Source organism: Trichechus manatus, unplaced genomic scaffold (genome assembly GCF_000243295.1).
Source record: "Trichechus manatus latirostris isolate Lorelei unplaced genomic scaffold, TriManLat1.0 scaffold00135, whole genome shotgun sequence".
Lineage (NCBI taxonomy): Eukaryota > Metazoa > Chordata > Mammalia > Sirenia > Trichechidae > Trichechus > Trichechus manatus.
This window is the reverse complement of record NW_004444071.1, coordinates 3,221,892-3,240,531: the sequence shown is the minus strand read 5'-3', so window position 1 is coordinate 3,240,531 and position 18,640 is coordinate 3,221,892. Positions and strand designations below refer to the sequence as shown.

General features: G+C 39.5%; 1 protein-coding gene across 1 annotated transcript in view; it reads left to right on the top strand.

The window, feature by feature from the left end:
- Positions 1 to 18,640, top strand: part of GOLPH3 (golgi phosphoprotein 3) — a 68,201-nt gene that overhangs the window by 39,146 nt on the left and 10,415 nt on the right. Inside the window, exon 2 of the mRNA XM_004385223.1 lies at positions 11,964 to 12,095. Within this exon, the coding sequence (XP_004385280.1) occupies positions 11,964 to 12,095 (132 nt within the window). The remainder of the gene's footprint in view (positions 1 to 11,963; positions 12,096 to 18,640) is intronic.

Sequence of the window (18,640 nt, the reverse complement as noted above, 5' to 3'; positions counted from 1 at the left end):
CAACTCCTGGAGCCTTGTTTTTCACCAGTGTCTTCAGCGCATCTTGGACTTCTTCCTTACAGTACCATCGGTTCTTGATCATATCCTACCTTCTGAATTGGTTGAACGTCGAGCAGTTGTTTTTGGTATAGTGACTGTGTATTCCCTTCATCTTCTGTTGATGCTTCATGTGTCGTTCAATATTTTGCCCATTGAATCCTTCAGTATTGCAACTTGAGGCTTGACTTTTTTTGTTCAGTTTTTTCAGCTTGAGAAATGCCGAGCATGTTCTTTTTCCCTTTTGGTTTTCTGACTCCAGGTCTTTGCACATTTTATTATACTTTGTTTTCTAGAGCCGCCCTTTGAAATCTTCTGTTCAGCTTTTTATCATTTTTTCCATTTGCTTTAGCTACTCTATGTTCAAGAACAAGTTTCAGAGTCTTTTCTGACATCCGTTTTGGTCTTTTCTTTCTTTCCCAACTTTCTAAATGACTTCATGCTTTCTTCACGTATGATGTCATTGTTGTCATCCCACAGCTCCTCTGGTCTTAGGTTATTAGCGTTCAATGCATCAGATGTGTTCTTGAGGTGATCTCTAAAATCAGGTGAGATATACTCAAGGTTGTACTTTGGCTTTTGTGGACTTTTTCTAATTAACCTTCTTCATCGTCTCACTACAGACTTGTAGTTGATTTGATTCCTGTTCCTTGCATCTGGTGATGTCCATATGTATAGTCGCCATTTATGTTGTTGAAAAAAGGTATTTGCTATTTATAGGTCATTGGTGTATAAAATTCTGTTATGCAATCTCCACTTTGGTTTCTATCACTAAGACCATATTTTCCAACTACTGCTCCTCCTTCTTTGTTTCCAACTTTTGCATTCTAATCACCAGTAATTATCAGTGCATCTTGATTGCATGTTTGATCAATTTCAGACTGCAGAAGTTGATAAAAATCTTTAATTTCTTCATCTTTCACACTAGTGGTTGGTATGTAAATTTGAATAATAGTCACATTAACTGGTCTTCCTTTTAGGTATATAGATATTGTCCTATCACTGACAGCATTGTACTTCAGGATGGATCTTGAAATGTTGTTTTTGACAGTGAATGCAACACTGTTCTTCAGTTTGTCAGTCCTGGCATAGTAGACCATATGATAGTCTGATTCCATATGGCCAATACTAGTACATTTCAGCTCACTAATGCCTAGGATATCGATCTTCAAGCTTTCCATTTAATTTTTGATGAATTCCAATTTTCCTAGATTTATGCTTTGTACGTTCTATGTTCTGATTATCAGTGGATGTTTGCAGCTGTTTCTTCTCATTTTGAGTCGTGCCACATCAGCAAATGAAGGTCCCGAAAGCTTTACTTTATTCACGTTATTTTGGTCGTTTCTACTTTGAGGAAGCAGCTCTTCCCCAGTTGTAGTTTGAATGCCTTCCAACCTTAGGGGCTCCTCTTCCGGCTTTATATCAGACAGTGTTCCACTGCTGTTCAGAAGGTTTTCATTAGCCATTTCTTTTAGAAGTAGATCTCCAGGTCTTTCTGCCTAGTCTGTCTTAGTCTGGAAGCTCCACTGAAAGCTGTCCACCATGGGTGACCCTACTGGTATTTGTAATACAGGTGGAATAGTTTCCAGCATCACAGCAACATGCAAGTCATCACAGTGGTGGGTCTTTGCTTTTATGAGTTTCTCATTCTTTTTTTTTTTTTTTTTTTTTTACATTTATAAGCCAAAGCTACTAAGGATTGTTTATTTATAAAACATTGCATTTTGGACACTGATCAAAACTGAAATTCCAAAGTTTGTAAGACTCTGACATCGTTTCTTAAATTTATGGACCAGTTCCTTGACTGTCATTTTAACTGTAAACAATTCCAACTCTAATACATGGTATAGTTTCTGTCCCAAAATTAATTCCGAGATGAATGTCAATAGTTTAAATTTTATTTGAATTCTCCCTAGTCTAGTCTTCATTGTTCAGTTGATTTAAGCATTCTTTAATAGTAAAAAAAAGAAAAAAGAAACAAACAGTCTGACTCATGGCAACCCCATGTATGCAGAGTAGAACTGCTCCACATAGGGTTTTCAAGGCTGTAACTTTTTGTAAGCAGATTACCAGGTCTCTTTTCCAAGGCACCTGTGGGTGGGTTTGAACCTCCAGCCTTTCTGTTAATGGTTGAACGCTTAACCATTTATGCCCCCTAGGGATTCCTTTGTTTCTTTAAAAAAAAACAAAAAAAAAAAAACAACTTATTGTCATTGAGTCGGTTACAACTCATGGCAGCCCTATCTATGTCTTACAAAGTAGAACTGAGCTTTATAGAGTTTTCTTGGATGTAATAGTTATGGAAACAGATGGCCAGAGATTTCTTCCTTGGTGCCGTTGTGTGGGTTTAAACCACCAACCTTTAGGTTAGTTGTTGTTTTTGTCAGGTGCCTTCAAGTCAGTTCCAACTCATAGCAATCCTATGTACAACAGAATGAAACACTGCCCAGTCCTGCGCCATCCTCGTAGTCGTTACTGTGTTTTAGCCTGTTGTTGCAGTCACTGTGTCAGTCCATCTCACCGAGCATCTTCCTCTTTTTTGCCAACTCTCTACCTTGCCTAGTATGATGTCCGTCTCCAGGGACTGGTTCCTCCTGATAACATGACCAAAGTATTGTGAGACGAAGTCTTGCCATCCTAGCTTCTAAGGAGCATTCTGGGTGTAATTCTAATAATCCAATAGAATGTTTATTCTGAATGTTCTGTAATGGTAGCTGGGCACCATCCAGTTCTTCTTGTCTTGTGGCAAAGGCGGCAGTTGTTCATGGAGGCAATTAGCCACACATTCCATTTCTTCCTCCTCCTCCTGAGTCTTCTTTTCCTCTGTTGCTCCAGGTGAATGGAGACCAATTTTTGTGATTTGGATGACTGCTTGCAAACTTTTAAGATCCCAGGTGCTTTTGAGACTGAGGCAGCTCCGCTTCTTGTGTCTCTTGTCTCTTCAGCTTCTGCTTCTGTTTCCTGTGGCCTCTTGGCCCTCGGGCCTCACGCTGGCATCTGCCCTGCTGGGGCAGGTGTTCCAAAGCTCAGTAGCTCCACCGGTAAGTGCCCGGAGGAACCCCACTCCGCCAGGAAGCCTCCTGCACACAGGCATTCAGCTCCCTTGCTCCATCGGTTGGCAAGCCTAGCTCCACCGATAAGTGCCTGGAGGCACCCCACTCCGCCATGAAGCCTCCTGCGCACAGGCACTCAGCTCTCTCGCTCTGTGGGTCAGCTCCAGCGCCGTCTCGCGCTGGTCTCCTGGTTCTGCTGATGTTGGTTCTCTGCTGCCACTGCTTCTCTGCTGCTGTAGGGTCTTTGCTGTTGCTGGTTCTCTGTCACTGCCGCACGTCTATCCTTTCACAGTTTTAAAACCGCTTCCACATTTTAGGTATCTGTTAGAGCAGCACCCCACTCTCCCAGTACCAAATTTTGTCTTAGTCATCTAGTGCTGCTATAACAGAAACACCACAAGTGGATGGTTTTAACGAAGAGAAGTTTATTTCCTCACAGTCAAAGTAGGCTAAAAGTCCAAATTCAGGGCATCAGCTCCAGGGGAAGGCTGTTTCTATCGGCCTTCTTCTCGTCGGTGTTCCCCTGGACTAGGAGCTTCTCTGTACAGCGACCCTGGTCCAAAGGACACGCTCTGCTCCCAGAACTGCTTTCTTGATGGTATGAGGTCCCCCCGAGTTTCTCATTCTTGAAGGGCCAATCCATAAGTTACTTTGTAAAATGTTTGAAAAGCCTTCAGAACATCCTTTATCAAACCCCTCCCCCGAGGAATTCAGTTACGTCTTCCTTAGAGTTCTTACAGTGTTTATTATTCCATTTGATTATAAATAGTTGTCTCTGTATATTTTCAATGTGAATTTCTTAAAGGAAGAGGCTATGGTTTTGTCTTACCTGTTTTGAGGCCTTGTTTTGAACCAGGTATATGAGTAGGTAGATGCTCAGTAAAAGTTTATGGAATTAAAACAAATCCACTCTTATCTGTGTCCTCATTTTCTTACATTTAGTACAGATTAGTGCTAGGCAGCCTTTTGTTATTAGATGAGTTGCAAATATTTTCTCCCAGATTATTGCTTATTGCAGGAACCCTGGTTGTGCAATGGCTAAGCACTTGGCTGCTAACTGAAAGGGCAATTTGAACTTACCAGTCGCTCCATAGCAGAAAGATGTGGTCATCTATTTCCATAAAGATTGCAGCCTTGGAATCCTGTGCAGCAGTGCTGTCCTGTTCTGACGGGTCGCTATGAGTTGGAATTGACAAACAGCAATGGGTTTGATTTTATTATTTTTATTTTGTTCATGCTATATTTTTGCCTTGGAGAAATTTATTTTTATATGGCCACATATATCAGTTTGTGCCTTCTGGGTTTTGTTTCATTTAAAAAGACTTTTCCCATTCGTACATATATATGTACTCGTGCACACACACACGCGCGCGCACACACGTACTCGTGCACACACACACACACACACACATATATGTACTCGTGCACACACACACGTATATATATAGGGCAATTTTATACTCTTTTTTAGGCCATTGTGTTTCTTTTATTAAAGCATATATTTAATAAATGAAAACTACAGGTGATTTAATTATCATTCTCTGGTAAGTTTTATATGTATATAAATTGTCAGATTTGAAAGAGTACAGGCCACTAATTAGGTAGACTGTTCCTCAGTTTGGATTTGTGTGATGTATAAATCCTTTTTAATGTGTGTTTTAAAGTGTATATGTTTTCTGTCTTTGTAAGGTTCGGGGTGTCAGAATGTCATTTGCTTCTAATTAAATGAGACTAATTGGAATGTGCTGCTTACATTTTAAGTGATGCTTGATTAATGGCATTTTCTAATTTGCTCTCTGATAAGTGGTTAGATGTATTGACTGAACTGCTTTTGGTTCTTAGTAAGTAGCTGCCCTTTTTGTCATAATCACACTTACTAGTTTCTCTAATAGCAATTAAAGGTTAAGTGCATGCAAATGTGGATTTTTTAGCCATGCGTAATATTTCTTGGTCTTTGATGAGTCTGTTTTACTTTTTGTATTTGAATTAAAGAGAAAAGACTTTTTATCAGATTCTGCTGATTCAATATTTTAATAATACACATTTCTTTTGGCTTTACTGTCTTCAAGAAAAAGAAACCAAACTCTTGTCCTGTTGAGTTGATTCTGACTCATAACAACCCTGTTGGACAGAGTAGAACTGCCGCATAGGGTTTTCAAGGAGTGATTCGTGGATTCGAGCTGCCGACCTTTTGGTTAACAGCCAGAGTCTCAACCACTGCGCCACCAGGGCTCTTTTACCTTCTTAGAGGTTATTTATTTGCAGAAACATAAATCTCCTCAAACTTGCCCAACTATTCTGTGTACCTTATACATATGTTGACTATTAGTAATTGAAAATTTACTTAATGGAAAAGAGTCATTCACTTTTTGTAAAAGTTCAGAGGTTGCAGACTGGTTTGTAGACATACTTCGTTTTGCCTGTGTGGTCTTAAAAACTTAGAGTAGTTGTAACTATTTAAAAAGCAAGAAATTTTATATAAAATTTGTCATGTTTAGCCTTTTTGAAAAATTACAAGATGCGGCAACACTAGTCTGGCATTTTCCATGTGGCAACAGTTGATTAGAGCTAAGCTGCCCTTCCCCCATTGATGAGGCGTATGTTCTTCAGTTTGCCACAGTCTGTACCTGGGTCTCTTTACTCAATCATGGTCTCTGCTTGTACCTTCTAAGTATTTGAGTTTGCAGTTCTCTATTCTAATTGTACTTATTGGCCGTTATTGAGCAACTATTGTTTGCCAGGAGTTGTACTTTATAAACATGATTTAATCCTCATAACCATGAGAGACGCACCTCCTCCTCACTTACTATCTTGTTATCCAACATTTTGCATTACGACAATTGTAAAAATCTACTATCCGACTATTTTGTGCATTAACGAGGCAGTAGGCATGGCAGCAATGGCTGCGGGAGCATCCTCGCCCTCGAGGAGGGTCTCCTGGAAGCTGGGCCTTGCTGCCTGGTGACCTCTGCTCCCTCCTGCCTCGTCCAGCTGCCTCGTGGGGCTGGCCTCCTCAGTGACCACAGCCTCCGTTGGATGCTCAGGCAGCACAGAGCCAGTGGGTACTTGTTCTGGATTCCCAGCTCCTGTGTGGCCTGAGTTCCTGCAGCTCAAAATTGCTGTGGGATGGGAAGGGAGGAAGGAAAGAGACATCGGAGAGGGTGTTTAGAAGAAATACATGTGAGTTTAATGACATCCCAAAGTGAGCTGAACTGGGTCTGAAGCCTCCACCTGGGTGGGGCTGGGTGTTCCGCCAGGCTCCTAGCACCACCCTCACAGAAAGCAGGAAGCCCCAAGACTTGGTGACTCACCTGGCCGGGAGGAAAGAGCAGGCTCTCAAATCGTGAACCAGGGCTTGCAGGGATGGGAATGGAGCTCGGGAGGCAGCTCCTCAGGGGAAGCTCTGACCCAGCACAGGAGAAATGTGAAGTGGTTAAGCCGTGGGCCCCCTAGTCATACAGCCCATCTTTATCCAGCTTTGTCTCCTCCACACCTTCTTCTCCGCAGAGGAATAATCCATAACTGGACTTGTCACAGTGATTAGCACATCAGTAAGTCTTAGCTGTTATTATTTCTGTCATCATATTTTCTAAATAAAAATCAGACAAACAGATGGTCTGAAAACAGAAGAAAAAAAAAAAAAAACCCTGCATTTTCGCTTAATGCCGATTTTGACATAATGACCTGGTTTTTGGAACATAACCATGTTGGTAAGTGAGGAGTGGGTATATGTGTTATCACCATTTTATGTGAAGAAACTGAGACTCAGAAAATTAATTACATAGTAAGTGGCAGAGCATGGGTTGATTTGCATTGCCTGGTGTTACAGGTTCAAAGCCTGGGCTTTTGTTGACTGTTCTGTACTACCTTCCAATTCTGGTTTATTTTTTGGTCCTTAGCTATTTTTTATTGAAACTTTTTAATGCTTCTAAGGAGCTCTGGTAGTGCAGTGGTTAAGTGCTCGGCTATTCACCGAAAGATCCAGCAGCTCAAACCTACCAGCCAGTCTGTGGGAGAAGATGTAGCAGTCGGCTTCTGTAAAGATCTGCAGCCTTGGAAACCCCATGGGGCAGTTCTGCTCTGTCCTACAGGGTTGCTGTGAGTTGGAATCAGCTCACTGGCAGTGGATTTTTTTTTTTTTTGGTAGTATTTTGCCTTTCTTTATCATATTGCTGCCCCTATCTTAATTATAACCATATTAGCCTGAACAACTGTAGTCTTTTCTTACTGATCTCCTTCCCTTCAGTTTTCTGTCTCTAATGCCTAAGAAAAGTGTAAAGAAAAGAAAAACCTCCATAATTACCAAACGTTACTACTGGTAACATGTTCCTGCTAATTTACTTTAAAAAGAGAACGATTTTATATATACATACGTAACATAACACACACAGATGGTTTGATAATATGTTTCTCCTGTTTTGAAATAAACTTCTGCACCAGGGTTTTTAAAACTGACTTCCACGGAATTATAATATTCTGTTGGTTGTTAAAAACAACAACAACTAAACCAAACCTGTTGCCGTTGAGTCGATTCCGACTCATAGTGACCCTATAGGAGAGGATAGAACTGCCCCATAGGGTTTTCAAGGAGTGGCTGGTGTATTCAAACTGCCAACCTTTTGATTAGCAGCTGAGCTCTTAACCACTGCGTTGCCAGGGCCCCAGGTTGTTAAAGGTGTCCTGTAAGTAAGTGTTCCAAGGTCAGATAAGTTTGGGAGATGCTGAATTTCTTTGACTATTTCTGTTTTGATGACTTTTAGATTATTTCCATTCTTTTTCTATGATAATGTGATGATCAATATGTATGTTTATCCTTATTTCCCAGCTTAAGGTCTATAAAATAGATTTTCCTATGTTGTAGATGTTTTTATACAACATGAAGAAAAATTTTAAAACGCTTCTTGTTGTATTCCTCTTGTGATATTTATATAGTATATTTTTATTATATCTCATTGTGGGTGGCCAGCATTTTGAGTTCCTTCTTAAACGACAGAAAGCTTCTGGTAGAGCACATCTGAAGCAGACCAGCGGCTTTTAACTCGAATGATGAGAGCTCTTCTTAATGTTTGCAGCTTTAGGAGACCCTGTAAATAGTACCCTTTTCTTCACTGAAGTTGAGTCACTTGAAAGAAAAAAAGGAATCCAGGCAAATGGAGATCCAAATGTTAGTCTTGTCACTGAGACAAAGCTAGATTGGAGATTTTGGCTTAGATGTGCAATAATATTGGGTTTCCTATAGTCCCTGTCCTCTGAATTTAGACCTTGGAACCTCCCACTAAAGGATAGATTGTGTCTGCAGAGCACGTCCCCTGCATCATTATCTCGCTTGTTATCATACCATTCATTTCTGCTTAACTCCTTGCCTTTGGTTGGCATAGTATATAAAAAGTACTTTATCCCAGTTTAGATGACATGACCTTCGCATAAGGTCTGTACTATTGACCTACTGTCTGAGTCTCTGATCATGGGGGAGCTTCCCACAACAAAAGATTGATTGAAGCAGGACTCTAGTGAACTTAGCTGGTGCTCTGTTAAGAGAGTCTCTTTGTATTTGGTAATTACTAGTATCTATCATCATTAAAATGGATAGTTAGCAAAAGGCAAGTGGAGTTGCTTTGGATTCCTTTCCAGGCCTCTCTGATTTCCTGTCTCTTGTGTTCTGTTCTTCCTAGTTTTATTGGATGCCTATGAACTGCACATGGTGTAAGCTTTGAATGTGCCTTTTTAAGGTTTTCTTAGTATTCCAGCTCACCAGTATAACCATTTTACTGTCTTAATAGTGTTCTCTTGTCATGTCTGTCTAACATATATTCCTTTCTGTTTTAGACCCATGAACCTAATGAAGTTATGTTTCTCTGGCTCTTGTGTGATGGTATATGACCCAACTCTACTTGGGGTGTCTCTGCTCTCTCTTTGTATTTTAGAACATAGCAACTAATTTCTTAACACAGTCTTGATCTCATAGGGCCCAAAGTGGTCCTCTGTGGCCTTCTAACTCCACCAGAATCTAGCTGTTTCTTGTATAATGAGTAGGTGGCATCCTCAAGGTCCTATGGCCACTAGTATTCTTAGTGTAGCTGTTGCATCTTCATCAGCAAGTTGATTGGTTAGGTTCTACTTCTTAGTGTGATTCTGAATTTTGAGCACTAGTCCCTATCTTTGGACTATCCTATGGCATGAAGATGTTTTCCCCATTGCTGGTGGCAGAATTTCAGACCCACTTGGGGATCTGAAGTGATTGTTTTATTGGCTTTCAAGCGCAAGAGCTGTGTAGTGCCACTGAATATGTATTTGGAATTGGTTGTAATCATCATCATTGATTCTCATTTGCTATATGGTTGGAAGTATAGCTGGTTGCACCTTTTAAACTAAGTCATAAGCTGCTTGATATTGCCATGTACTTACTAGTGTTGTTCATATATTTCAGCAGCCTTTTTAAAAATGTAGCTGGCTTGCTCTGCTTGATATTCAGAGATATTAAACTTTAAAAATTGTTTGGAATTGATGAATTCCAGTATTAAGGTAGTACTAGATAGAGATTAAAAGATTAAAGGGCTCTTCAATACTTAGCAAGGCCAAAGCTGGTGCTCCAGCTTCTGTCTCTCTTAATAGTTCCTCTCTCAGCTGGTGGCCTGTCTCACTGTATTGTTGCTTAGATTCGTTGCAGAACCTTGTTGGCCTAGGTCATGACCAAATTTACTTGGCTCTGTCCCAACCTACTGCTTTCCCTCTAAGATATTTAATTTCCAAGTATGGCATTGCTATCTTATACCCAGTTATACCTTTTTTTTTTTCACCCATCTTTATTCAACCCTGTCCTTTTAATGCCTCCTCTGCCCTCCCTGCCCCCACCAGTTGTTGCTGCTGTGTGCCCTTGTGTGATTTCTAACTCCATGATTATATAGGACAGGGTAGAACTGCCCCATCAGGTTTCCTAGGCTGTAATCTTTATGAGAGCAGATCGCCATGTCTTTTCTCCAATAGAGCCACTGTTGGTTTTGAACAGCAGACCTTTGAGTTAGCAGTTGAGCGCTTAACCATCGTGCAACCAGGGCTCCTTTCCCCCACCCATACACCTGACTAATTTCTGATCATGTTCCTCTGATGTGGATTTTAGCAGGACGCCATCAACATACCAGACTATTCTCTTTGGTATACTTTTGATGGCTTCCTGCATTTATCTTTGGAAGATTGGTGGTAAGTTCTCAGAATCTTTGGTACAGAGTTGTCTGTGCCCATTTATCTACTTTACCACATGAATTCAGTTCTATACAAGCGTGTGTCTTTTAGTGGTAGGGATCAAAAGCCATTCACTAAATGTAGATTCTTAAAGTTTGTTATTAAAGACTTCAAACATCTTTAGGGGTTTGATTGCTTTAGGGGTTAGAGATTGCTGACATCTCTGGGTGTTCCGTTACTCAGGAAACAGTTCACGCTGGGGCATATTTAGTCCTCTGTTAGCATATATAAGCTTCCAAGTACTGTTCTGCTGAACCTTCCAGGCTGCAGAGATAGGGCATAGTCCTGTCCACCTTTGTTACTGCTTCATGAGATGTACTGTATTGTTCGTAGTTTGTAAAGGTTCACCTAGGAACTCCATCAATATGTCAAAAGCAGCCAAAGCCAGACATCTGTGTCTTTAATTTCATGTGGAATCCCTTCCTAGGCTTTCTGGGGACTTTCATTGTCATGGATACACAAGCCATGGATCTTTCCCATTGTTGTCAGGTGCTGTGGAGTCATTTTCAGCCCATAGCAGCTGTGTGTCTAACAGAATGTAACACTACGTGGTCCTGTACCATTCTCACAATCCTTACTATGTTTGAGTCCATTGTTGCAGCTGCTCTGTCAGTCTGTCTCATTGAGGGTCTCCCTCTTTTTTGCTGACCCTCTACTTTACCAAGCATGATGTCCTTCTGCAGCAATTGGACTTTCCTGATGAGTTTTCCAAAGTAAGCTGGATGAAGTCTTGCCCATCCTCGCTTCTAAGGAGCATTTTAGCTATTCTTCCTTCAGGACTGATTTGTTCGTTCTTCTGGCAGTCCATGGTATATTCAGTATTCTATGCCAACTCTTTTTCTGGGTTCTTTTTTCGTTGTCCAGCTTCCACATGCATATGAGGTGATTGAAAATAACAGGGTTTGGGTCAGGTGCTACTTAGTCCTAAAAGTGACATCTTTGCTTTGCAACACTTTATAGAGGGCTTTTGCTGCAGATTTACCCAATAAAGTATGTCATTTGATTTCTTGACTGCTGCTTCCATGGGCATTGATTGTGGATCCAAGTAAAATGAAATCCTTGACAACTTCAGTCTTTTCTCCGTTTATCATGATGTTGCTTATTGGTCCAGTTGTGAGGGTTTTTGTTTTCTAATATATGTCTTGCTAGTGCTCCTTACATATTTTCAATACCTTTGTTTCTAATATATGCCTCCAGAATTAACCTTGTGTTTGTATCTTAAACAGCGATGAATGAGTGATGGGCTAATTCTCTACGAGGCCAAATGGGAGGAGATTGTTTTTTCTGACTTCTAATAATAAACCACTGTAGCCTGTGGTTAACTGAGTGTTCCCTGGTCCTTGCAACCTGGAAGAGCCTTATAAACATATAGCTTAATAAAGAATGAATGCGGGTATATTTCTAAGTGTCTGACCTCCAAGTTTATTTATCTGTATGTGAGAAGACAATGAGCCAGTGAAAATCTTAGATTAATAATTTATATAAATTGTATTTTTTCAGTATTTTATTTAAAATTATGATTCTGGAAGGAAACAAAAGGCCAAAGAGACCAAAAAAAAAATCTGGCTAAAAATATTTCTGTTCTTGACTCTGAATTCAAGGTAAATTAGCTCTTTTGTTTTCTTTTTTAAATAGGGTTACACATCATTTTGGAATGACTGTATATCATCTGGATTACGTGGCTGTATGTTAATTGAATTAGCCTTGAGAGGAAGGTTACAACTAGAGGCTTGCGGAATGAGGCGTAAAAGTCTATTAACAAGAAAGGTAAGAGGAATGCTGAGTAACATATTCTTTTTAAAAGACTTTGTGCCGACTAAAAATGAAAAAAGATTTCTTTCACAAAACTTCCACAAAAAAGAAGTTGATTTTAAAACTCAGACTTTATTGAATTGTGTTTGCATATCCTTTTTTGCATTCTTGGTTTCCTGGTTCTTTGTGCAGATAATAAATGGTGTAATTCGTTGTTAGGATTACTGGCCAGTGCATATTTAAAGAGATTCCAAACGTCACTTGCTGCTTCTGAAAGCTGTCATTTTGAAATAAATGACATACTTATTTTAAAACTAAAAAATGTTTTTGTGAAAATCAACTACCCGTAAGCTATTTACCTTTTTAGCAGAGTATGAATACTTTTTAGATCTCTGCGTTGTGCACTGTGAAGGTTTGTGTAGATACTATTACTGTGGTAAAAATAATTCTAGACTGTTTCTCTTCCAGTCGGTCCTTGTGTTTCTTGGGGGCATGGTGTTTCAAAATGAATTTTTTGTTAATATAGTATTGTGTCGTGTGGAAATCCCAGAACTTCACTACTCTGTCCTCAACTATGAGGATATAACAAATCATCACTTTTTACTTCTTGTTCAGTTCTGACACCAGCTTCCCACACTGTACTTCTTTCTCTGACCCTGCCCACCCAAAGCTGGATCAGCTCTCACATTTGAAAGGGGCAGCCCTTCAGACTCCCAAATAGGCAGACGACAGCCACAAATTTGGGAGCCCACACAACACCTTCACTTCTGAACTGCTGGCTACAAATCGGGAGTTTCCCTTTCCCCCTTCAGGATGCCAGCCAGAAGCTCAGGAGTCCAGCCTGGGCTCGCTCACTTCTGACCTGCTGGCTCCCACTACGACTTTGGGTTCAATAGTTTGCTGGAATGACTCACAGAACTTACAAAAAGTGCTGTACTTAAGATTATAGCACAAAAGGCTACAAACAAAGAGACATATAGGGTGAGATCTGGGAGGGTACCCAGCCTGGAGCTTCCATATCTCAGTGGATACCCTACCAACCAGGAAGCCCATTGGTTCGGCTCTCCTCCCTGCTCTGAGGTCAGCTCATGTGAGGCCAGCCCCTGCTCATTAACGTAAACCCTCAGGTGTGATCTGGAGTCTAGATAACAAAAGCACTTTAATAACTCAAGGAATTCCAAAAAATTATATGTCAGAACTGAACATTTTTGTTGGATATGCTGTAGAGATTAATAGTTTTATAGGAAAGAAAGCCATTAATGTATTATTGAAAGTTATATGCATAGTAAACATGGCAGAAAGTATTCTGTGTGGGATTTTAAAATTAAACCTAGTTTCGTTATTTAAAAGTAAAGTCATGAGCTGGCAGGAGATAGGTTAAAAAATTACTGTTTTAGATAACTATGTCAAAGAAAGTACAACATTTATTTCATTTTACTGAGTAACAATAATGATTTATGGATGAAAAAACCTTAAGAAGCTGCCATTATAGTTATTAATGAAATATATACATAGATTGTTACTAATTACAGGAGGTAATTTTGTATTAATATCATGAAGCCCAGACCTAAAGTAAAAAGATTTTCATAGTGGTTCTACTGATTCTTCTTGTGGGAACTTACAAAAACCAATTTGGTGTGGATTATCAACAATATCAACCAGTGAATTGTCCATTCTTTTATTCATTCATCACATATTTGTTTGGTGCTTACATATACCATGTACTGTACTAGACCCTGGTGACCATAAGAAACATGTTCCCTGACTGTATAGGCTTATTATTTTAGTCTGTGAGTTTGTGTGATGTTAACATGTGTCTTCTGGAAAAATATTCTAATATGATGTAATTTACTCATTTAAAAAATAATTATTGATTTTATTAAGATAACAAATATAATAATTATAAAATTCAGTTGTACTAAAAGATTTATAACCATTAAAAAAACAAAAAAATCTCTTGCCCACCATTCCTCACTCCTTACTTAGTCCTCTCTCTGGGAGGCAGTTGTTTTCAGTTTTTTTTAAATCAGTTTCCTTGGGCTGCCATACAAATTACCACAAACTTGGTTTAAAACGACAGAAATCTGTTCTGTCACACTTCTGGAGGCCAGAAGTCCAAAGTTAAGGTGTTGGCAGGGCTGTACTCCCTCCGAAGGATCTGTTTCTTGCCTCTTCCAGCTTTTGGTGGTTCCAGGTGGTCTTTGGGCTTTCTTGGGTTGTGGCTGCATCTGTCTCTGCTCCTTCTTCACATTGCTTTCTCCTCCTCATAAAGACACTTTTCATTGGATTTAGAGCCTGCCAAGATAATCCAGGATGATCTCATATCGAGATCCTTAATGATGTCTGCAAAGACCTTTTTACTTAAATAAGGTTACATTCACACGTTCCAGGGATAAGATATGGACGTATCTTTTTTGGGGCCAGCATTCAGCTCACTACAGTTCTCAGTTAACGTCTGTTGGCATTTACTTCCATATTTGTAATATGAAGAAGTATAATATGAAGAAGGCCAAGCTGCACTGAAGGCATTGGAGAATAACAAGCCTCTAGGAATTGATGGAATACCAACTGAGATGTTTTAACAAACAGAGGCAAGAAATTTGGAAGACAGCTGCCTTGCCAGTGGACTGGCAGAGATCTGTATATTTGGTGCCCATTCCAAAGAAAGGTGATTCAACAGAATGTGGAAATAATTGAACAATATCATTAATGGCACACAAAAGTAAAATTTTGCTGAGGATCATTCAAAAGCAGTTTCAGCAGTGTATCGACAGGGAACTGCCAGAAATTCAAGCAGAATTCAGAAAGGTATGTGGAATGAGGGATATCTATTGCTGATGTTGGGTGGATCTTGGCTGAAAGCAGAAAATACCAGAAAGATGTTTACCTGTGTTTTATTGACTATGCAAAGGCATTCAACCATGTGGATCACAACAAATTATAGATAACATAGTGAAGAATGGGAATTCCAGAACACTTAATTGTGCTCATGAGGAACCTGTACATAGATCAAGAGGCAGTTGTTCGAACAGAACGGGGGATACTGTGTGGTTTAAAGTCGGGAAAGGTGTGTGTCAGGGTTGTATCCTTTCCCATACTTAATTCAGTCTTTATGCTGAGCAAATAATCCGAGAAGCTGAACTACATGAAGAAGAACAGGGCATCAGGATTGGAAGAAGACTCATTTGCAACCTACGTTATGCAGATGACACAACCTTTCTTGCTGAAAGTGAAGAGAACTTGAATCACTTACTGGTGAAGATCAAAGACCACAGCCTTCAGTATGGGTTACACCTCATACATAAAGAAAACAAAATTCCTCACAACTGGACCAATAAGCAACGTCATGATAAACAGAGAAAAGATTGAAGCGTCAGTGATTTCATTTTACTTGGAGCCACAATCAACATCCATGGAAGCAGCAGTCAGGAAATCAAACGACTTCTTGAATTGGGCAAATCTGCTGCAAAAGACCTCTTTAAAGTGTTAAAAAGGCATCACTTTGAAGACTAAGATGCACCTGACCCAAGCCATGATATTCTCAGTCACCTTATATGCATGTGAAAGCTGGACCGTGAATAAGGAAGACCGAAGAAGAATCGATACTTTTGAATTAGGATGTTGGCGAAGAATATTGAATATACCTTGGACAGCTGGAAGAATGAACAAGTCTGTCTTGGAAGAAATACAACCAGAGTGCTCCTTGGAAGCAAGGATGGTGAGACTTTGTCTCACATACTTTGGACATGTTACCAGGAGGGGCCAGTCCCTGGAGAAGAACATCATGCTTGGTGAAGTAGAGGGTCAGTGAAAAAGAGGAAGACCTTGGACGAGATGGATTGACACAGTGGCTGAAATGGTTCAAACATAGCAACGATGATGAGGATGGCACAGGACCGGGCAGTGTTTCATTCTTTTGTAGAAACTTGAAGGCACCTAACAACAACAACATTTCTAAATAAGTTCATACTGCCGTCTTTTTTTTTCTTTTAAATTTTTTTATTGTACTTTTAGATGAAGGTTTACAGAACTAAACAGTCAGTACGCATACTGTTTTATGACATTGGTTAACAACCCCACGACATGTTGACACTCTCCTTTCTCGACCTTGGAGGACCTTTTTTTTTTGGTGAAAATGTACATAGTCAAAGTTACACCATTTCAAAAATTTCTACATGTACAATTCAGTGACATCGATTACATTCTTCCCGTTGTGCTGCTATTCTCACTATCCTTTTCCAAATTATTCCATCATTATTGTCTTCAAGTCACTGCCCCCTAGGCTTCCCATCAAACCTTTTGAATGCTGTTGTCAGTTTGATCTCACATAGATAATATTTTTTTTTTTTTTTTGTGCCTTAGAGGAAGATCTGCAGAACACATAGTTTCTCATTAAACAGTTAGTACACATATTGCCCTATGACAATGGTTAACAACCCCACGACATGTCAACACTGTCCCTTCTCAACCTTGAGTTCTCTATTACTAGCGTTGTTGTCCCCTCCTGCCTTTTAAGTCCTTGTCCCTGGACGGCTGTGCCTCATGAGTTCCGTTTTGTTTTATGAGGCTGTCCAGTCCCCGGCTGAACGGTGAACTTCAGGAGTGACTTCACCACTGAGCTAAAAGGGTGTCTGGGGGTCATACTCTCGGGGTCTCTCCAGTCTGTCAGGCCAGTAAATCTGGTCTTTTTTTGTGAGTTAGAATTTTGTTCTACATCCTTTTCCAGCTCTGTCCACATACTGCTGTCTTTTGATACATCAGTTTGAGACACAGTTTTCTCTCTATTAAAATAGATGAATATTTAGCTGTCTTATATACCACTCTAATTTTCCTAATAATGTCATAATTTTTGGCAAAAAAGTAATGATTACATTTTTACAACTATGTTACTGTTGTTTAGTGCAAAGTTAAGTTGTATCCTATGGTGCTTTTTACTTTCTTGTATATATTTTTTTCTAGAGTTAATTTCCTTTTTTTTTTTTTTAAGTTTTATATGTAGCTTTTGTTGGTTTTTTACTTAAGTGTTCCATCAGGGGAAAATTATCATTATTTTTAAATGTTTAAATATATCAGATAACTTCATTAAAATTTCCCTTATGCTCCAATCTAGAGTAGTTATGCTCTGGTCATACTGCATAGCTGTCATCCTAGGAGTTCGTTATATTTTTATTGCTTTCAACGCCTTATTTCCTGTATCTCATATTTTCTTCCACCCTGTGGGAGGAGAATGCCTTTATTGTCCCTCATTTTTAGTTGATAGTTTGGGAATAAAATGTTAGATTTATAATTATTTCCTACAGAATTTTGAAGACATGTGTTTTCTAGTTTGCATAGTTGCTGTTAAAAAGTCTCATTCCCTTCTGATTTTCATTTTCTGTACGAGATCTGTTTTTTCCTGTCTGGAAGCTTTTGGGATGACCTGTTTATCCCTGGCATTCTGAAATTTTATGATATGCCTTGATAATGGGTCGTTTTTAATTCATTATACATGAGCTCTTTCAGTCGGAAAATGACTATCTTTTGGTTCTGGAAATTTTTCTTGTATCTTCTGACCTCCATGTTCTAGTACTCTAAAAGTTAGATGTGAACCTCTTGGCTACTCTTGAAGGAGCCCTGGTGGCACAGTTGTTAAAGTGCTCGGCTGCTAACCGAAAGGTAGGTGGTTTGAACCCACCAGCTGCTCCTTGGGAGAAAGATGGGACAGTCTGGTTCTGTAAGGGTTTACAACCTTCGAAACTTATGGGGCAGTTCTTCTCTGTCCTGTAGGGTCACTGTGAGTCAGAATCTGCTTGATGGCAGTGGGTTTTGGTTTGGCTGTCCTTATCTTTTGATCTTTCTATTGTGTATTTTGTTGTGGCTCTCATGATTTTGATTTTCAGGAGCCCTTTCTTGTTTTTTTAATCTTTGGAACTGCAGACCTTTTGGTTAACAGCTGAACTTTTAACCACTACGCCACCAGGGTTTCCATCTTTGTTTAGTGTTCCTATTTTCTCTCTATTTTGGTCTATAATGTTGGAAGCTTTCCTTCAAAAGTTTTGTCATCCTTGGTCATTTGTTCATATTGAAGAATGAAGCCCCCCCCCCAAAAAAAAAACAAAAAACAAAACACCAACTAAAATTATATGTTTGGGAAGAGCATATTTACTCATGGGCCACACTTCTTACTGTATTTTGTTAAGAAGCTTAGACATTATTCTTTGAGTCATTGAAGAATTTTAAGCAGCAGCAGTAGAATGTCACGATAAGATTTTCCTTTTAGACAGATCAGTGAGGAGAATAGATTGGAAAGGGCCAAAACTAGGTTTCAAGAAACTAGGAGACCTAAATTAATCCAAGTAAAAGATAACTAGATTAGATAGACTAAAATAATGGCAAAGATGATGAAGAAAAGTGATGCATTAGAGAAGATTTACAGGACAGAATTTCATAAGAAAAAGATGATCCACCTATACCCAGGTTATTGTGACTCTGATACGAGACCTGTCTCAGAGGGAGGGTAGGCATTAGGTGAGCATTGAGGGCAGATTGCAGTGGATTGAAAAGTCGGAGTAAGTAAATAA